At 45.0% G+C, this 20,401-nt stretch overlaps 1 protein-coding gene across 3 annotated transcripts in view; it reads left to right on the top strand.

Moving 5' to 3' along the window:
- The window catches only part of mapkap1 (MAPK associated protein 1), a 100,598-nt gene that overhangs the window by 35,709 nt on the left and 44,488 nt on the right, over nucleotides 1-20,401 (top strand). For all 3 annotated transcript variants that reach the window (XM_061799680.1, XM_061799678.1, XM_061799679.1), the window contains 3 exons: nucleotides 4,203-4,351; nucleotides 4,662-4,834; nucleotides 4,924-5,100. In XM_061799680.1, the coding sequence (XP_061655664.1) occupies nucleotides 4,203-4,351; nucleotides 4,662-4,834; nucleotides 4,924-5,100 (499 nt within the window). The remainder of the gene's footprint in view (nucleotides 1-4,202; nucleotides 4,352-4,661; nucleotides 4,835-4,923; nucleotides 5,101-20,401) is intronic.

Here is a 20,401-nt window from a genome sequence, read left to right as displayed (position 1 = left end):
TCAGTGTGCAAATGGAGAAAATGCTACTCTGGCATGAGTGGCCAGTATTGGTCAACAACAGATATGCAAATAGTGCAGTGTGGCGAGACTACTACAGTGAGTGCTCGAGTAATGTATAAATGGCCCCACAGAAGTGTGACAACAAACTCAAGTCAAAAAATTGCCAGCATGTTGTAATGGAATTGTAGGTTAGGTGTTTAAGAAGTTGATTGCAAGAGGGAAGAAGCTGTTGGAATGTCTGCTAGTTCTAGTTTGCATTGATCGGTAGCGCCTACCTGAGGGAAGGAGCTGAAAGAGCTGGTGACCGGGATGTGGAGGGTCCGAGAGGATTTTGCACGCTCTTGTCTTAGTTCTGGCAGCGTGCAAGTCCTCAAGGGTGGGTAGGGGGGTACCGACAATCCTTTCAGCGGTTTTGATTGTCGTTGCAGTCGGAGTTTGTCCATTTTTGTAGCAGCACCAAACCAGACTGTGATGGAAGAACACAGGACTGATTCGATGACCGCTGTGTAGAACTGCCTCAGCAGCTCCTGTGGCAGGCCGTGCTTTCTCAGAAGCCACAGGAAGTACATCCTCTGCTGGGCCTTTTTGAGGACGGAGTTGATGTTGGTCACCCACTTGAGGTCCTGAGAGACTAATTCCCAGGAACTTGAAGGTCTCGACGGTTGACACAAGGCAGCTGGACAACGTGAGGGGCGTCCACGATCATCTACAGTCTTGAGCGTGTTCAGCTCCAGGTTGTGTCGGCCGCACCACAGCTCCAGCCACTCCACTTCCTGTCGATATGCAGACTCGTCACCGTCCTTGATGAGGCCGATGACAGTGGTGTCATCTGCAAACTTCAGGAGTTTGACAGCCGGGTGCGCTGAGGTGCAGTCGTTCGTATAGAGAGAGAAGAGCAGCGGAGAGAGGACACAACCTTGGGGCGCCCCAGTGCTGATGATGCGTGTGGATGAGGTGGCCTCCCCCAGCCTCACCTGCTGTGTCCTGCCCGTCGGGAAGCTGTAAATCCAATGGCAGATGGCAGGTGAGACGCTGAGCTGGAGAAGCTTGGATGTAAGAAGTTCAGGGATGATGGTGTTGAACGCTGAGCTGAAGTCCACGAACAGGATCCTCGCGTAGGTCCCTGCACTGTCGAGAAGATGGGCCTGATCCGGATTACTGGGGCCTGCTATGGCTTTAGACAGAATATTTTTAACGAAACCAAATATGGGGGAATTCTCCCCATTGCTAGGTTGTCTGTAGAGGAACCAATTTCGCATAGCCTGTTGTTCATCAACATCGTAACAATTTGTGTATTAGCATAATCCGTTTGGACCACAGACAACAGCTTGTTCATGGTCTGTCTATTTTGGTTTAGGACGACACTGTAAGTATTGATTACTAAAATGGTCACTCTTAGCGTGTTGCTTTGGGACCGGGGATTGGTTACTTGTTTAGCTATGCTTTGTCGTGTAGTAGGGATCTCGGCCTGGAGTTCCCGAAGTGTCTTGACAGTATTTAGGCTAATAGCCTCAACGGTGGGGGCACTGTGGATGCTTTTGTTATCGGTCGTTATCTTATTGGTTTCCGGCAGAGCAGCGCATTTGGTTTTCATTATCCTGCTAAAATGTCCACCCTCGTTTCATTTTCATCATCCTCGCAGATGGCAGCAGATTTTTGTCAAGAATGTCTTTGTACATCTGCCCATTCATCCTTCCTTCAATAATGTGAAGTTTACCAGTACCATCTTCTGAAAAGCAGCCCTACACCATCATGTTCCCACCTCTGAACTTCACTGTCGGTGTGGTGATTTTTAGGGTGATGTGCAGTGCCATTTCTCCTCCAAACGTGGTGTCCATTATGGCATCCAAACAGTTAAATTTTGCTCTCTTTTTGAAGGTCTCCACAAGAGGTCTATGGCTCTCAGACAACTTCTGATTATTCTTTGCACTCCTCTGTCAGAAATATTGCGGGAGCACCTGAACGAGGGCAATTTATAGCGGTATGATTAGCTTTCCACTTACGTATTGTAGTTTATCTTGGTTTTGGATACAAACGTAATTAATTTAGGAAAAGAGCATCGCTTCTGGTTTACCTCGACTTTACGTTTAAACGTTATAATCAAATTATTTTGTTTTGTAAAGGGGCACCACGTGTCTTTTTATATTTGTAAAAACCTATATGTTTTATAATTTGAAGGTTGCTACAGGAATGAAATAGGAGTTCTAGATTACAGCGGTTTCACTGTTTCACTCAAATACACAAATGACAACAGGAAATGGTATTTTATAGAAAATTTAAATCTAAAAGGGAAAAACTACAGGGAAACAATGCAGAGGGGCTTGACTACAAAGGGTACAGATAAACATTTGTAAAGCAGGTCGAACTTGTGATGTAGGTGTGAATTGAGAATGTGCGGGGAGCAATGCCAGGCTGGGAATTTTTGTGACCATTATCATAATCTAATTATGCACCAATTTGTACCTAGGAAACAGCACGCTGCACTTACGTTGCGTAGAACAGAATTTAGGCAGGCGGGGTCGCTCTTCCCGATGGATAGGTCGGGCGCCGAACAGGTGGATTTGCCGAAAAAGGAAGCAAGAAGAAAAAAAGGCAAAAACTGAGAAAAAGCAAGGGTCGTGTGGCCGAAGCGCCTTAGTGACTGTGTTCGTCGTGGGCCCAGAGAAAACGTGCGCCGAAATTCCTTCCGGACGGCTCTTTTGTCCGCAGGCTACCCCCCCCCCACACACACACACAAAAGTGGAGGTTTCGGGGCCCAGGCAGAGTGCTTCTGCTCTCCGCACTCGTCGGCGCGGCGAGGAAGGTCGGATGCGTCTTACAGTTTTCAGTGTTTATTTTAATCTTCAAACCAACGTAAGCGCACCGTAGCAACTTTACATCACAATGAATTGGGACAAAATTCACATAAACATCTCACAGTATCACAAACACTAACCTTGTACTTCATCTGTCAAAATCTGGAAAGGAATCGCTGTTTTATGTAATACTGAGTTCCGGTGTGTACCCTTCAACATAATAGTCTAAAAGCTTAAAACAAGAAGTCAAGTTAAAACTTGCACATATAAACCATTTGATGTGATGAAACAGTCCCAAATGAGCATTTTAACAATGCTATATTTCACTTTTAACTTAAACATTAATTAATGAATATTAAGTCAATTGGCTTAGTTCCACACACATTGCCTTTTAGTTCATAGGTTTGATATTGATACTAGATAGAAAGAACCCCGAGTCATTTTAGTCATAATTTGGACACTGTTTATTTTAACCATGCAAACTTTTTTGACCCAGCCCCCTAAAAGAATCGGAATTGAGAATCGTTTAGAACCGCAATCAAAATAGGGGACCGGAATTGGAACCGGAATTGCTCAAATTCAAATGATGCCCAACCCTAGCCGGGAGACATACAGGTAGTCTCTCCAGCGTGTCCTGGGTCGTCCCCGGGGTCTCATTCCGGTGGGACGTGCCCAGAACACCTCACCAGGGAGGACGCCCAGGAGGGATCCGAATCAAATGCCCGAGCCACCTCATCTGGCTCGTCTCAACGCGGAGGAGCAGCAGCCCCTCCCGGATAACCGAGCTTCTCACCCTATCTCTAAGGGAGAGCCCGGATACCCTGCGGAGGAAACTCATTTCCGCCGCTTGTATCCGGGACAACATTGTGCGACAAATATAGGTTATGTTGTTATTATCTCCATGTAAGGACAGAACTATGAAAGCTTTCTTCCAAGAGTTTGTTTTATTTTTTTTATGGTGTGCATAATAATTTGCAAATGTGTATTTTGAGTAATTTGCAAAAAAATATACTGTAATAACTCCAGGACACTCCGGTTTCCTCCCACATCCCAAAAACATGCAGGGTAGGTTAATTGAAAACTCTAAATTGCCCATAGGTGTGAATGTGAGTGCGAATGGTTGTTTGTTTATATGTGCCCTGCGATTGGCTGGCGACCAGTTCAGGTCGTACCCCGCCTCTCGCCCGAAGATGGCTGGGATGGGCTCCAGCACGCCCGCGACCCTAGTGAGGATAAGCGGAACGGAAGATGAATGAATGAATGAACTCCAGGTTATAATGAACCTAATGTAATCGTATTCAGTCTAAATTTCCTAATTGGGAACATGATGTACTTATTGCCATCCTTATTCATGCGCATTGTTTTTAACAGGTATGTCATGTTTTTGTTGTTTTGCTTCCTGTTAAGTGGAGGATCTGGGGTCCTTTTTTGAAAAACGTGATTATAAAGATAGAGTGCGGTCGTCATGTATGAAATCTACCCTTTCGCTTCGACTGGAGCAGTGTCCCCAGCAGCTCAACAACCCTTTCAATGAATACTCCAAATTTGATGGAAAGGTGAGTTCTGCATCTTTTTTTGAAAGGGGTGGTGTGACTGCACTACATAAGAATTTCATACCATGCTGTGGATGATCTGAGTTTACATGTTTACAGAATTTAAAGGACCTCTGTCATTTCGCTCTCAGAATGATTAGTGGAACACTAGTGTTCCAGTAATATGGCTAAAAATTCAACATAGTGTGTTAAATTGAAGTTGTTAAAATTTCCCTCCCCAGTTGTGATGTGTGTTCCAAGCAAAAGGAAATGCTGTTGATGATCTTTGTATTTTCTGTGCTCGCTCTGTGAAGTGTTTTTGCCCTTGTTCTAGGGTCATATTGGCACAACAGCGACAAAAAAGATAGACGTCTACCTCTCAATGCAAATGGCTCAGGAAAAAGTTCATCCCATGACAGTAGTAACCATTGCTAATGCCCGCGTTCATGATCTCATTGGCCTTATCTGTTGGCAATACACAAGTGAGGGACGAGAACCCAAACTTAAGTATGTACATACATATTTCAATATATATTCAATTTTCACATTCACAAATTGCTTTAATGTGTTTTTACTAATGTTCACTGTTTTCACAGTGAGAATGTGAACGCTTACTGCCTTCATATTGCGGAAGATGATGGTGAGGTGGACACAGACTTCCCTCCTCTTGACTCCAATGAGCCAATTCACAAGTTTGGTTTCAGCACTCTGGCATTGGTGGAGAAGTACTCCTCACCTGGCCTTGGTTCAAGACAATCACTGTTTGTCAGAATGTAAGTCACAAAATAAATGCATAAATGATGCATCTATTTATGCATTTGGTACACACCCAGGAAATATGTGTACCAACAGGGTTCCTACGAAAGTATGAAAAAGTGTGGAATTTGATTTTATAAATTTCCAGGTCTGAAATTGGAAACTATTTTATTGAAGAATATTTATGTTTCTAAGACTTGTTAACAACAGCCCCTTTTTTTTTTTTTAAACGAAAAAATATGAATATCTGGAAGAAAAAAAAAAAAGGTCAATTCATGTTTTTTTTTTTTTTTTTTAAGGTGCATGGAAGTGCAGCTTCAATGTTTGTGTGATTAGACACAGTGTTATACCATAGTGTTGGTGAATACTGAATTCTGATTGGCTCAGAAAATTCCAGTGTACATTATTAGCTGATAATGTAAATCATGTACAAAAATCTTTACATTGTCCCAAATTAATACACAAGCACCCTTAGTTGTTAGATAATATGTGCAAACAGGACTCACAGAGTTAATTTTATGATAAGTAAACGTCAAGTAATCTGAGGACAGAAATTAATGAATTTAAAAGAATAATTAATATATATAAAAAATATTTTGATAACTTTTGAGAAAATATATTGTTCAAAATATAATGATTGATTTAAGCATTTATTTTATTTGGTGATTACTGTACAACACCTTTGATGGGATGTTGCTTGAGGAATAGAGGGAAAAATGAAGAGAGAGAAGTGGCACAGAGTGAACGCCATAAGATTGAAATCAATTCACAGACAAGAAGGGTGAAATCAATGCGAAGAAAACAACAAAATAGGCGATTAAAATGTCAAATCTATTTGAATTTTTTACCGAAAAGTCTGGAAATTAGGGTCTGGAAAAAGTATGTCATTTTGAAATCTTAAATGTGTATGAATATTTTCATCCTTTTAATTCCTCAGGTGAAAGGTTAATTTCAGTTCGTCACATTGTATGGATAAATCTCGTTATGAGAATTTTCTCAGTTCCCATGGAACTGCAGTCTGTAGTGAAAGTTGATTGAGGGGTAGTGGGCTGAACATTGATGGTTATTACACCCTGACTTGTACCACTCACCTTGGTACGCTGCAGTAATCGGGAGAAAAGGATCACCCACATTCTTGTGACTGGGCACTGGAGGCTCCCGCAGAAACTGCAGGGTTTGTGCCCACTCAGTTAATAATCTACTGAGGTCTGCCAACCCCCAATGGCAGTGACGCTCCAGGGTCAGGTGAAGGGTTCCAGTGTTAGAACTCTTTGGATTTTGATTAAAGCCTGGTACACACATAACGATTTTTCCACTCTTTAAAAGACTTTTTATCTGCTACAGACCCCACACATAAAGATTCGACATTCAACAGTTGTAGTCGTCGTGTGTGGTGTGCTCCGAGAGTTTCAACACAGCAGACCACACACACAAAGATTCTCTCTCTCTCTCTCTCTCTCTCTTTTGAATACAAAAGAGAAGTATTTCACTTAATAACCTGCGACTAATTGGTTTCCTTTTTTTATGTAACCAACAGTTTTTATTTCTTGAATTCACATTGTGCATTAAAGAAAAGCCATTATTTTTTAAAGTATTTAACAGCCTTTATGCATCTTCACTTAAACAGCTAGCATTTAAGCATTTTGTGACATAATAATACATTAGGTTCATGGCTGTGCCTTTATGAGTTTAGACCAGCTGACTAGGAATAAGACAAATATTCTTTGTACTACAACAAGTTTTGGAAGTGTTCAAACTAAAATGAAGAAACCTCGAGGGAGAAAAATATTTCCTTCATCTCCCTTCACCAAAATCCTCCTCTGGCCACATTTGCCACCTACTGGACTCAAAGTTTTGCCACTTACAGATCATCAGATTGGACATATGTCACACACTACACTCAGCAAAAAGCACACTGTACGTGCTGTTATGGTTGCGTTATACTGTTGTTGTCACGGTAGGGGGGAAAAAAAGCCACACGTTCGACGTTACTAATAATTAAGAGACAATTCGCAGTGCTAAGGTTATGTTAGTAAAGTCGACTAACATTACGCTCATTGATTTGCGCTATGTTAACTTCAGCTGTCTCGTGGGTCCCGCGACATGGCGTTATACTCAGCGGAGAGAAAGGTGCGTGTTACAATGAAATGGTGCTCGCCTTGCATTTCACTCTGAAATGCTACTACACTTTCGACATTTGTCTTTTTTCTCTCTCTCTCTCTCTCTCTCTCTCTCTCTCTCTCTCTCTCTCTCTCTCTCTCTCTCTCCTCAATTTGGCATCGCATTTTACAACCGCTGCCTTCCCACTCCTCCATCGAACGCTTCACTTCCGCGTCCACGTATTGGTGATTTAAGCCTGTTGTGTCACACATGCCACCACCTGCTTCCGTCTTCGTGACTGTCTCCGTGGTTGCAATATTGCTTTTCAATATGTTTCTTGATGCACAAAATTCTGATTTTGGCCCGGCAAACTGCAATGCGAAACCACTCAATTTGAGCCTTGCACTCATACGTATGTAAGCAATGTTGTGCGTCAGTGGGCGCAGAGTCGCCATGACTTTTGCGTCCCTGCTCATCTTTATGCATCGAGGATGCGGGGTGCACATCAAACGAGATCCCTGCTTAATAATAAAAACCTTTATTTAAAATCTGCATTTTGTGTTTACTTGGGTTGTCCTTGACTAATATTTTAATTTGTTTGATAATGGGAAACATTTAGGGGGGCAAACATGCAAAAAAAAAAAAAAAAAATCATAAAGGGTGCAAACACTTTTTTTTTACACCACTGTATGCTTTTATTGATAATTTTTATTGCTTCGAGGCAGACATTTTTGCGGCGACAAATTTTTGTGGTTGACTTGGTGCGGGTACACACATAAGACAATCAGCCTTAATTTGTCCTGATTTTTCCCTGTTTTGGCAAATCTTTTTCTGACAGAATAAGTAAGGAAGCAATCTTGTCTTTGTGGATTTTTATTACAAAAAAAGAAAGAAAAGTCTTTGCAAAGAGAGGAAAAGGGACAAGTCTTACGAGATGTTACACCTTAGTGAAGCCCAGACAGAAAACCCCTTTGTTATATCGAAGTGAGAGACAGAGAAGGAAAACAAAACAGTTATCTTTGTCCAGCTGCACTCAACTTATATTTATCAAAAACCAGTGAGTAGTCACAAAATGGCTGGGAACAATTAGTACGCACACAGAGCTAGTAGTCACAATGTAACAATAAAGCATGTGAATGTTGTATAAAACTAATATAAGTAATATTTGGTGTACATAAAACATAAATTTTCCAACTCATGCCCCTTACCGACCAAGCACAACAAATGCCAGACAATCCAAATGCCAGATTATCCTATAAGATTGTCCTTAAGTCTGATGTGTAGTAAGAGTGGATTCGTCTTGATTTTAGTGTCCGAAACAGGTCGGGGATCCGGCAGTCTTAAATAATGAATGTGTTTAATATTACCGACTATAAGTCTTCATGCGTGTGGGGGTGAGACGACTCCCAAGTCATGATGCCGTGAATTGTGACTTGGAACGGAATATAGCCACTTAAGAAGCACCCTGACTCAGCAAAAAAAAAGACCGTACATAAAAAAACAAGCATGTCTTATCTGATGTTGTTTTTTTGGTATAAAAGTAGACATCGCCATTTTACAAGGCTCCGGTAACCTTTGGGAACACTCGTGAAACATTGGCGCATATGTGGAAGCATTTATTCTTCTTCAGTTTTACAAGATCACGTGTGATCATGAGACAGAATCTTTATGTGTGTGGTCTTCTGTGTTGAAATTATTGGAGCACACCACACAAAATATGACCAAAACTGTTAAAAGACTGATTTTTTTTTTTTTTTGTATTCTGTCACAGATAAAAAAAAATAAAAATCTTTGAAGATTTGAAAAATCATGAGGATTTGTACCAGGCCTTAGCTGAGTTAAATGATTTCTTTTTTTAGTTTTTATCCCAGCTCAACTGTCCAGGGTGATGTAAAGGCTCTTGATGTGGGAGGAAAACAGTACCGGGCGGGAAACTGTCATTGGTGATTTGTGGAGCAGGGTTGAGTTGTGTCTTGGAGTTGGTGTCTTTGAGCCGATAAGTAGAGCCTCAGTGTTATTGGCTTTTTTGTTTAAGGAAATTTTGTTCATCGAGGTCTTCATGTCTTCCAGGCAAGTGGTGAGGGGAAGTGGGAGGAGTGGCTTTGGTGGGTTTGGAGTCGGGTTGGGCATCGTTTGAATTTGAGCGATTCCGGTTCCTTATTTTGATTCCGGTTTTCGATTCTTTTAGGGGGCTGGGTCAAAAAAGTTTGCGTGGTTTAAATAAACAGTGTCCAAATTATGAAGAACCATTTTTTCAGCAGCCCCACAGCGTAGACTAAAATAAACATTTGGCTCGGTTGTTCAGCTATTTTCATGCGGTTGTTTAAGGGCCCACAATTTAAACAATTTCAAGTATTTATTTGTTTATTTTTACATAATTTGGGCTTCCAGTTCATAAAACCCACAAAATAAGGAATTAAAAAAATTTGAATACCGTGAAGAAATCAGCCCAAATTTTGAAGGCCAATTTCTTTTTTAACTGAGAGTCACACACTCTAATCATAACTAATCAACAGTGTGTGAAAAAAACAAACTAAAAAAATCTGACAATGTGATTTTCTGGATTTTATTTTTTCATTTTGTCTCTCATAGATGAGGTATACCTGTGATGAAAAATACAGGCCTCTCTCATCTTTTTAAGTGGGAGAACTTGCACAATTGAGGGATGACTAAATACTTTTTTGCCCCACTATATATACAGACCCTTTCCAAAAAATTAGAATATCATGGAAAAGTTAATTTCCATAATTCCATTCAAAAAGTCAAACTTTCTTCGATTATAGATTGAGGGCCCACAATTTAAACAATTTCAAGTAGAGCATTTATTTGTTTATTTTTACATCATTTGGCCTTCCAGGTCATAAAACCCATAAAATAAGGAATTGAAAAAATGTTAATACTGTGAAGAAATCAGCCCACATTTCATAGGCCATAAATGTTTTAAAGTGAGTGTCACACACTAATCATCTACTAAACTCAAAGTACCTGCACAGGTTTCCCCAGGTGTCATTAAATTGCTTCAGTTTGGTTCAATTGTCTCAGTTGGGTTCAATATGCCCCTCCTTGAGCCGTCACCTTATCGTGGTGGAGGGGTTTGTGTGTCCCAATGATCCCAGGAGCTAAGTTGTCTGGGGCTTCACGCCCCTGGCAGGGTCACCCATGGCAAACAGGTCCAAGGTGAGGGACCAGACAAAGCACGGCTCCAAAGACCCCTATGATGAGAAAAATGATTGGCTTACGTTTTCCCTTGCCCGGACGCGGGTCACTGGGCCCCCCCTCTGGAGCCAGGCCTGTAGGTGGGGCTCGAAGGCGAGCGCCTGGTGGCCGGGCCTGCACCCATGGGGCCTGGACAGGCACAGCCCCAAAGGGTAACGTGGGTCTCCCTTCCCATGGGCTCACCACCTGTGGAAGGGGCCATAGGGGTCGGGTGCAATGCGAGCTGGGCGGTAGCCGAAGGCGGGGACCTTGGCGATCCGATCCCCGGCTACAGAAGCTGACTCGCCTCCACACACAGCTTGGGCCATGGTACCAGTCCTCTCGAGAGGGGTTGGACTCTCTTCCACTCTGGAGTTGCCCACGGTGAGACAGGTGTGGGTATACTTATTGCTCCCCGGCTCGGTGCCTGTACGTTGGGGTTCACCCCGGTGGACGAGAGGGTAGCCTCCCTCCGCCTTCGGGTGGGGGGACGGGTCCTGACTGTTGTTTGTGCCTATGCACCAAACACCAGTTCAGAGTACCCGCCCTTTTTGGAGTCCTTGGAGGGGGTGCTGGAGAGCGCTCCCGCTGGGGACTCCATCGTTCTGCTGGGGGACTTCAATGCTCACGTGGGCAATGACAGTGAGACCTGGAAGGGCGTGATTGGGAGGAACCCGATCAGAACCCGAGCGGTGTTCTGTATTTGGACTTCTGTGCTCATCACTGATTGTCCAGACGAACACCATGTTCAAGCGTAAGGGTGTCCACACGTGCACTTGGCACCAGGACACCCTAGGTCGCAGTTCGATGATCGACTTTGTGGTCGTGTCATCGGACTTGCGGCCGCATGTCTTGGACACTCGGGTAAAGAGAGGGGCGGAGCTGGCAACTGATCACCACCTGGTGGTGAGTTGGCTCCGATGGTGGGGGAAGATGCCGGTCCGACGTGGCAGGCCCAAACGTATTGTGAGGGTCTGCTGGGAACGTCTGGCGGAATCCCCTGTCAGAAGGAGTTTCAACTTCCACCTCCGACAGAACTTTGCTCATGTTCCGGGGGAGGCAGGGGACATCGAGTCCGAGTGGACCATGTTCTGTGCCTCCATTACTGAGGCGGCCGACCGGAGTTGTGGCCGCCTGTCGTGGCGGAAATCCCCAAACCCGTTGGTGGACACCAATGGTGAGTGATGCCGTCAAGCTGAAGAAGGAGTCCTATCGGGCCTTTTTGGCCTGTGGGACTCCTGAGGCAGCTGATGGGTACCGGCTGGCCAAGCGGAATGCAGCTTTGGTGGTCGCTGAAGCAAAAACTCGGGCATGGGAGGAGTTCGGTGAGGCCATGGAGAAAGACCTCCGGACGGCTTCGAGGAAATTCTGGTCCACCATCCGACGTCAGGAGGGGAAAGCAGTGCACCATCAACACTGTGTATAGTGGGGATGGGGCGCTGCTGACCTCGACTCGGGACGTTGTGAGCCGGTGGGGAGAATACTTCGAAGACCTCCTCAATTCCACCGACATGCCTTCCCATGAGGGAGCAGAGTCTGGGTTCTCTGAGGCGGGCTCTCCTATCTCTGGGGTTGAGGTCACCGAGGTGGTTAAAAAGCTCCTCTGTGGCAGGGCCCCGGGGGTGGATGAGATTCGCCCGGAGTTCCTCAAGGCTCTGGATGTTGTAGGGCTGTCCTGGTTGACACGCCTCTGCAACATCGCGTGGACATCAGGGACAGTACCTGTGTATTGGCAGACTGGGGTGGTGGTCCCCCTTTTTAAGAAGGGGGACCGGAGGGTGTGTTCCAACTACAGGGGGATCACACTCCTCAGCCTCCCTGGTAAGGTCTATTGAGGGGTGCTGGAAAGGACGGTCCATTGGGAAGTTGAATCCCAGATTCAGGAGGAGCAGTGTGGTTTTCGTCCTGGCCGTGGAACAGTGGACCAGCTCTACACCCTTGGCAGGGTCCTCGAGGGTGCATGGGAGTTCGCCCAACCAGTCTACATGTGTTTTGTGGATTTGGAGAAGGCGTTCGACCGTGTCCCTCGGGTGGTCCTGTGGAGGGTGCTTCGGGAGTATGGGGTACCGAACCCCCTGATACGGGCTGTAGGCTCCCTGTACGACCGGAGTCAGAGTTTGGTCCGCATATCCGGCAGTAAGTCGAACTCGTTTCCGGTGAGGGTTGGACTCCGCCAAGGCTCCCCTTTGTCACCGATTCTTTTATGGACAGAATTTCTAGGCGCAGCCGAGGCGTAGTGGGGGTCCGGTTTGCTGGCCTCAGTATTGCATCTCTGCTTTTTGCAGATGATGTGGTTCTGTTGGCTTCATCAAGCCGTGACCTCCAACTCTCATTGGAGCAGTTCAAAGCAGAGTGTGAAGCGGCTGGGATAAGAATCAGCCGTCCAAATCTGAGACCGTGGTCCTCAGTCGGAAAAGGGTGGCGTGCCCTCTCCAGGTCGGGGATGAGATCCTGCCCCAAGTGGAGGTGTTCAAGTATCTTGGGGTCTTGTTCACGAGGGAGGGAAGAATGGAACGGGAGATCGACAGGCGGATCGGTGCAGCGTCTGCAGTGCTGCGGACTTTGTATTGATCCGTTGCGGTAAAGAAGGAGCTAAGCCGAAAGGCAAAGCTCTCGATTTACCGGTCGATCTACGTTCCTACCCTCACCTATGGTCACGAGCTGTGGGTCGTGACCGAAAGAACGAGATCCCGGATACAAGCGGCCGAAATGAGTTTCCTCCGCAGGGTGTCCGGGCTCTCCCTTAGAGATAGGGTGAGAAGCTCGGTTATCCAGGAGGATCTCAGAGTAGAGCCGTTGCTCCTTCACATTGAGAGGAGCCAGATGAGGTGGCTGGGGCAACTGATTCGGATGCCTCCCGGACGCCTCCACGGTGAGGTGTTACGGGCACGTCCCACCGGGAGGAGACCCCGGGGACGACCCAGGACACGCTGGAGAGACTACGTCTCTCGGCTGGCCTGGGAACGCCTCAGGATCCCCCCGGAAGAGATGGATGAAGTGGCTGGGGAAAGTTAAGTCTGGGCGTCCCTGCTAAAGCTACTGCCCCCGCGACCTGACCTCGGATAAGCGGTAGAAGATGGATGGATGGATGGATGGGTTCAATATGGAGAAGACTGCAGACTTGACAACTGGTCAGAAGACCATCTTTGATACTCTACATAGGATTGGTAAACCACAAAAGCTCATAGCTAAGGAGGCTGGCTGTTGACAGAGTGCTGTGTCCAAGCATATCAATGGAAAGTATTGTCAAAGGACAAAATGTAGCAAGAAAAGATGCACCAACAAAAGAGATGACCGTGGACTTCAGCGGATTATCGAACAGAAGATTCAAGAATCTAGCGGAGATCCAGAAAGAGTGCAATGAGGCGGGAGTCACAGCTTCAAAAACTACCACATTCAGATGCATCCAGGAGATGGGCTACAACTGTCGGGTTCCTCTGGTCAAGCCACTTCTGAGCCTGAGCCAACGTAGGAAGCGTCTCAAATGGGCCAAGGAGAAGGACTGGACTAATGGTCAGTGGTCCAAGGTCATCTTTTCCAAAGAAAGTAAAGTGTGCCTTTCATTCGGGAATCAAGGTCCGAGGTTTTGGAGGAAGACGGGTGAATAACAGAACCCAAGCTGCTTGAGGTCCAATCTGAAATATCCATATGTCAGTCATGATTAGGGGTGCAATGTCCAGTGCAGGTGTTGGTAAACTCTGCTTTCTTAAATCCAAGGTCACCACAACAGTCTACAGAATGTTTTAGAGGACTTCATGATTCCTTCTGCTGAGGATCTGTATGGAGATGCAGATTTCATCTTCCAGCAGGTCCTGGCCCCTGCCCATACCACCAGAAGCACCAAAACCTGATTTGATGCCCATGGCATCACAGTGCTTGACTGGCCAGCCAACCCGCTGGATCTAAACCCCATTGAGAATCTATGGGGTATTATCAAGAGGAAAATGAGGGGCACCAGACCCAAAAAGAAAGAAGAACTTACAGCAAGCATCAAGGAAATATGGGCTTCCATAACTCCCAGGCAATGCCACAGGCTGATTGCCTCAATGCCACGGCGCATCCAGGCAGTGATTCAAGCAAACGGATTCCCAACCAAGTATGAACATATCGTTTTGAAAGTTCCATATTTTGATTGATTTAATGTGACCCTAATTTCTTTATTTTTTTTCAACAAAAACTGAGAAGTAAATGGTGGTTTCTTCACAGTATTCAAATTTTTTGAATTTCTGATTTTGTGGGTTTTTTGAGCTGGAAGCCCAAATTATGTAAAAATAAACAAATAAATACTTGAAATTGTTTAAATTGTGGGCCCTGAATCTATACTCTATGAAAGTTTAACTTTTTGAATGGAATTATGCAGATTGATTACTTTTCCATGATATCCTAATATTTTTGGGAAGGGTCTGTGTGTGTGTGTGTGTGTGTTTATATTTATATTATTATCTTATTCTTCTTTTTCTTTCGGCTTATCCCGTTAGGGGTCGCCACAGCGTGTCATCCTTTTCCATGTGAGCCTATCTCCTGCATCCTCCTCTCTCACACAAACTGCCCTCATGTCTTCCCTCACTACATCTATCAAACTTCTCTTTGGTCTTCCTCTAGCTCTCTTGCCTGGCAGCTCCATCCTCATCACCCTCCTACAAATCTCTTTCCTCTGGACGTGTCCAAACCATCAAAGTCTGCTCCCTCTAACTTAGTCTCCAAAACTAACTCAATCCGGCACGGTGAATGACTGGTTAGCACATCTGCCTCACAGTTCTGAGGACCGGGGTTCAAATCCCGGCCCCGCCTGTGTGGAGTTTGCATGTTCTCCCTGTGCTTGCATGGGTTTTCTCTGGGTACTCCGGTTTCCTCCCACCGGCGCCGTCAACCTGCAGGGCGCTGTTGGAAATTCAGCTACTGTGGGTCGAAGTCGAAGTCAAAGAAGAAGAAGAAGAGGTGGAAAGCGGGTTCTTCGGCAGAAAGAGAAGAGGAAAACACAGAGCCTAGAACTGAATGTGGGGACTTTGAATGTTGGGACTATGACAGGAAAATCTCGGGAGTTGGTTGACATGATGATTAGGAGAAAGGTTGATATATTGTGTGTCCAGGAGACCAGGTGGAAAGGCAGTAAGGCTAGAAGTTTAGGGGCAGGGTTTAAATTATTTTACCATGGTGTAGATGGGAAGAGAAATGGAGTCGGGGTTATTTTAAAAGAAGAGTTGGCTAAGAATGTCTTGGAGGTGAAAAGAGTATCAGATCGAGTGATGAGGCTGAAATTTGAAATTGAGGGTGTTATGTGTAATGTGATTAGTGGCTATGCCCCACAGGTAGGATGTGACCTAGAGGTGAAAGAGAAATTCTGGAAGGAGCTAGATGATGTAGTTCTGAGCATCCCAGACAGAGAGAGAGTCGTAATTGGTGCAGATTGTAATGGACATGTTGGTGAAGGTAATAAGGGTGATGAAGAAGTGATGGGTAAGTATGGTATCCAGGAAAGGAACTTGGAGGGACAGATGGTGGTAGACTTTGCAACAAGGATGCAAATGGCTGTAGTGAACACTTTTTTCCAGAAGAGGCACGAACATAGGGTGACCTACAAGAGCGGAGGTAGAAGCACACAGGTGGATTACATCTTGTGCAGACGATGTAATCTGAAGGAGGTTACCAACTGTAAGGTAGTGGTAGGGGAGAGTGTGGCTAGACAGGATAGGATGGTGGTGTGTAAGATGACTCTGGTGGTGGGGAGGAAAATTAGGAAGACAAAGGCAGAGAAGAGAACCATGTGGTGGAAGCTGAGACAGGACGAGTGTTGTGCAGCTTTTCGGGAAGAGGTGATACAGGCTCTCGGTGGACGGGAAGAGCTTCCAGAAGACTGGACCACTGCAGCCAAGGTGATCAGAGAAGCAGGCAGGAGAGTACTTGGTGTATCTTCTGGCAGGAAAGGAGAGAAGGAGACTTGGTGGTGGAACCTCACAGTACAGGAAATCATACAAGGAAAAAGGTTAGCTAAGAAGAAGTGGGACACTGAGAGGACCGAGGAGAGGCGAAAGGAATACATTGAGATGCGACACAGGGCAAAGGTAGAGGTGGCAAAGGCAAAACAAGAGGCATATGATGACATGTATGGCAGGTTGGACACTAAAGAAGGAGAAAAGGATCTATACAGGCTGCCCAGACAGAGGGATAGAGATGGGAAGGATGTGCAGCAGGTTAGGGTGATTAAGGATAGAGATGGAAATATGTTGACTGGTGCCAGCAGTGTGCTAGGTAGATGGAAAGAATACTTCGAGGAGTTGATGAATGAGGAAAATGATAGAGAAGGGAGAGTAGAAGAGGCAAGTGTGGTGGACCAGGAAGTGGCAATGATTAGTAAGGGGGAAGTTAGAAAGGCATTAAAGAGAATGAAAAATGGAAAGGCAGTTGGTCCTGATGACATTCCTGTGGAGGTATGGAAGCATCTAGGAGAGGTGGCTGTGGAGTTTTTGACCAGCTTGTTCAATAGAATTCTAGTGCGTGAGAAGATGCCTGAGGAATGGAGGAAAAGTGTACTGGTGCCCATTTTTAAGAACAAAGGTGATGTGCAGAGCTGTGGCAACTATAGAGGAATAAAGTTGATGAGCCACACAATGAAGTTATGGGAAAGAGTAGTGGAGGCTAGACTCAGGACAGAAGTGAGTATTTGCGAGCAACAGTATGGTTTCATGCCTAGAAAGAGTACCACAGATGCAATTTTTGCCTTGAGGATGTTGATGGAAAAGTACAGAGAAGGTCAGAAGGAGCTACATTGTGTCTTTGTAGATCTAGAGAAAGCCTATGACAGAGTACCCAGAGAGGAACTGTGGTACTGCATGCGGAAGTCTGGAGTGGCAGAGAAGTATGTTAGAATAATACAGGACATGTACGAGGGCAGCAGAACAGCGGTGAGGTGTGCTGTCGGTGTGACAGAAGAATTTAAGGTGGACGTGGGACTGCATCAGGGATCAGCCCTGAGCCCCTTCCTTTTTGCAGTGGTGATGGATAGGCTGACAGATGAGGTTAGACTGGAATCCCCGTGGACCATGATGTTTGCAGATGACATTGTGATCTGCAGTGAAAGCAGGGAGCAGCTGGAGGGACAGTTAGAAAGATGGAGGCATGCACTGGAAAGAAGAGGAATGAAGATTAGCCGAAGTAAAACAGAATATATGTGCATGAATGAGAGGGGTGGTGGGGGAAGAATGAGGCTACAGGGAGAAGAGATGGCAAGGGTAGAGGACTTTAAATACTTGGGGTCAACCGTCCAGAGCAATGGTAAGTGTGGTCAGGAAGTGAAGAAACGGGTCCAAGCAGGTTGGAACGGGTGGAGGAAGGTGTCAGGTGTGTTATGTGACAGAAGAGTCTCTGCTAGGATGAAGGGCAAAGTTTATAAAACAGTGGTGAGGCCAGCCATGATGTATGGATTAGAGACAGTGGCACTGAAGAGAAAACAGGAAGCAGAGCTGGAGGTGGCGGAAATGAAGATGTTGAGGTTCGCTCTCGGAGTGACCAGGTTGGATAAAATTAGAAATGAGTTCATCAGAGGGACAGCCAAGGTTCGATGTTTTGGAGACAAAGTTAGAGAGAGCAGACTTCAATGGTTTGGACACGTCCAGAGGAGAGAGAGTGAGTATATTGGTAGAAGGATGATGAGGATGGAGCTGCCAGGCAAGAGAGCTAGAGGAAGACCAAAGAGAAGGTTGATGGATGTCGTGAGGGAAGACATGATGGCAGTTGGTGTTCGAGAGGAGGATGCAGGAGATAGGCTCTCATGGAAAAGGATGACGCGCTGTGGCGACCCCTAACGGGACAAGCCGAAAGGAAAGAAGAAGAAGAAGACTCCGGTTTCCTCCCACATTCCAAAAACATGCGTGGTAGGTTGATTGAAGACTCCAAATTTTCCGTAGGTGTGAATGTGAGTGCGAATGGTTGCTTGTTTAGCTGTGCCCTGTGATTGGCTGGCAACCAGTTCAGGGTAGACCCCGCCACTTTCCTGAAGATAGCTGGGATAGGCTCCAGCATGCCAGCAACCCCAGTGAGGATAAGCAGTACGGAAGATGACTGAACGAATGAAAAGGAGGTGTCTTGAAGCTGTCAGTGCAAACAAAGGCTTCTGTTCAAAGTATTAAATAAATACCGGTTGGTGTGTTCAATATTTTTTCCATGTCATTTCACATTATTACACACAACTTATTTTCTCATCTTATTTGTTCCACTTTCTTTTTATGTATGGCTTACTTGGCTTGTTCCAACATCTGGTGAAAATTTCATGTCAATACTGCCTTTGGAAATATATTTAGTGTGAAAAATGGTCCAGGACCATGTCCAGGACCTTGAAATGCTTCTTTCGTAAGAAGCATTTCACTCCTTCGTTGCCTGGGATCATTGTCAGGCTGAAAGACTCAGCCACGTTTCATCTTCAATGCCCTTGCTGATGGAAGCAGGTTTTCACTCAAAATCTTATTATACATGGCCCCATTCATTCTTTCCTTTACACGGATCAATCGTCCTGGTCCCTTTGCAGAAAAACAGCCCCAAAGCATGATGTTTCCACCCCCATGCTTCACAGTAGATATGGTGTTCTTTGGATGCAATTCAGCATTCTTTCTTCTCCAAACACGACAAGTTGATTTTTGACCAAAAAGTTATATTTTAGTTTCATCTGACTATATGACATTCTTCCAATCCTTTTCTGGATCATCCAAATGGTCTATGGCAAACTTCAGACGGGCCTGGACATGTACTTGCTTAAGCAGGGGGCACGTCAGAGTTTGAGTCCCCAGTGGCGTAGTGTGTTACTGATGGTAGCCTTTGTTACTTTGGTCCCAGCTTTCTGCAGATCATTCACTAGGTCCCCCCCGTGTGGAGATCTTGCGTGGAGCCCCAGATCGAGGGAGATTATTAGTGGTCTTGTATGTCTTCTATTTTCTAATAATTGCTCCCACAGTTGATTTCTTCACACGAAGCTGCTTACCTATTGCAGTTTCAGTCTTCCCAGCCTGGCGCAGGTCTACAATTTTATTTTTGGTGTCCTTTGACAGCTCTTTGGTCTTGGCCATAGTGGAGTTTGGAGGGTGACTGTTTGAGGTTGTGGAGAAGTGTCTTTTATACTGGTTTCATACACGTGCCATTAATACAGGTAACAAGTGGAGGACAGAGGAGCCTCTTTAAGAAGAATTTGCAGGTCTGTGAGAGACAGAAATATTGCTTGTTTGTAGGTGACCAAATACTTATTTTCCACCATAATTTGAAAATAAATTCTTTAAAAATCAATGTGGTTTTCTGGATTAGGTGAGGTATACCTATGATGAAAATTACAGGCCTCTCTCATCTTTCTAAGTGAGAGAACGTGCACAATTGGTGGCTGAAAATACTTTTTTGCCCCACTGTGTGTATATATTAGGGTGCATCAAAAAACACAATTCTTGAATTTTGATATGGCTGGGTGCTAAAAGTGTTCCAATATTTGTGGAAACAACGCATGCAAATTACTTTAACCAATACAAGATGTTTTTGGGGTGCCACCGTGCATGTTTTTGTTGGATAGTGGTAAACCGTGCTCGAGGGTTGACATAGAGCTCTGAGGTAAAAAAGACTGCTGCTCAAGAAAACTGAGGTGATCTGTATACTTTTGTGGAGGTATCTCAGAATCATCTTTATTTTGCCAAGTATGTTCACAAAACACACAAGGAATTTGTCTCCGGTAGTTGGAGCCACTCTCGTACGACAACAGACAGTCAATTGACAGACAATACTTTTGAGACATAAAGACATTGAGAAAACACTGAGCAATAAAGGTTTGCTAGTAATCTGGTATTATTTTTTTTGACAATTGTGCAAAAAGATGCCTAGTCCTCTAGCAATTAGAGCAGTTTGAATGACTATTATAGCAATAGTCCGCTGCAATGACCATTGTGCAAAGGGCGCCGAGACTTCAAGGAATGTATGCAGTTTAAAGTGACTATTAGTGCGATAACCTGGGACAATGTCAATTGTGCAAATGTTGCAGATACTCCTCAATCAGTG

This window comes from Phyllopteryx taeniolatus, chromosome 15 (genome assembly GCF_024500385.1).
Source record: "Phyllopteryx taeniolatus isolate TA_2022b chromosome 15, UOR_Ptae_1.2, whole genome shotgun sequence".
NCBI classification, from domain to species: Eukaryota; Metazoa; Chordata; class Actinopteri; order Syngnathiformes; family Syngnathidae; genus Phyllopteryx; species Phyllopteryx taeniolatus.
Note: the sequence above shows the minus strand (reverse complement) of the source record. Positions and strands in the feature narration are given on the sequence as shown.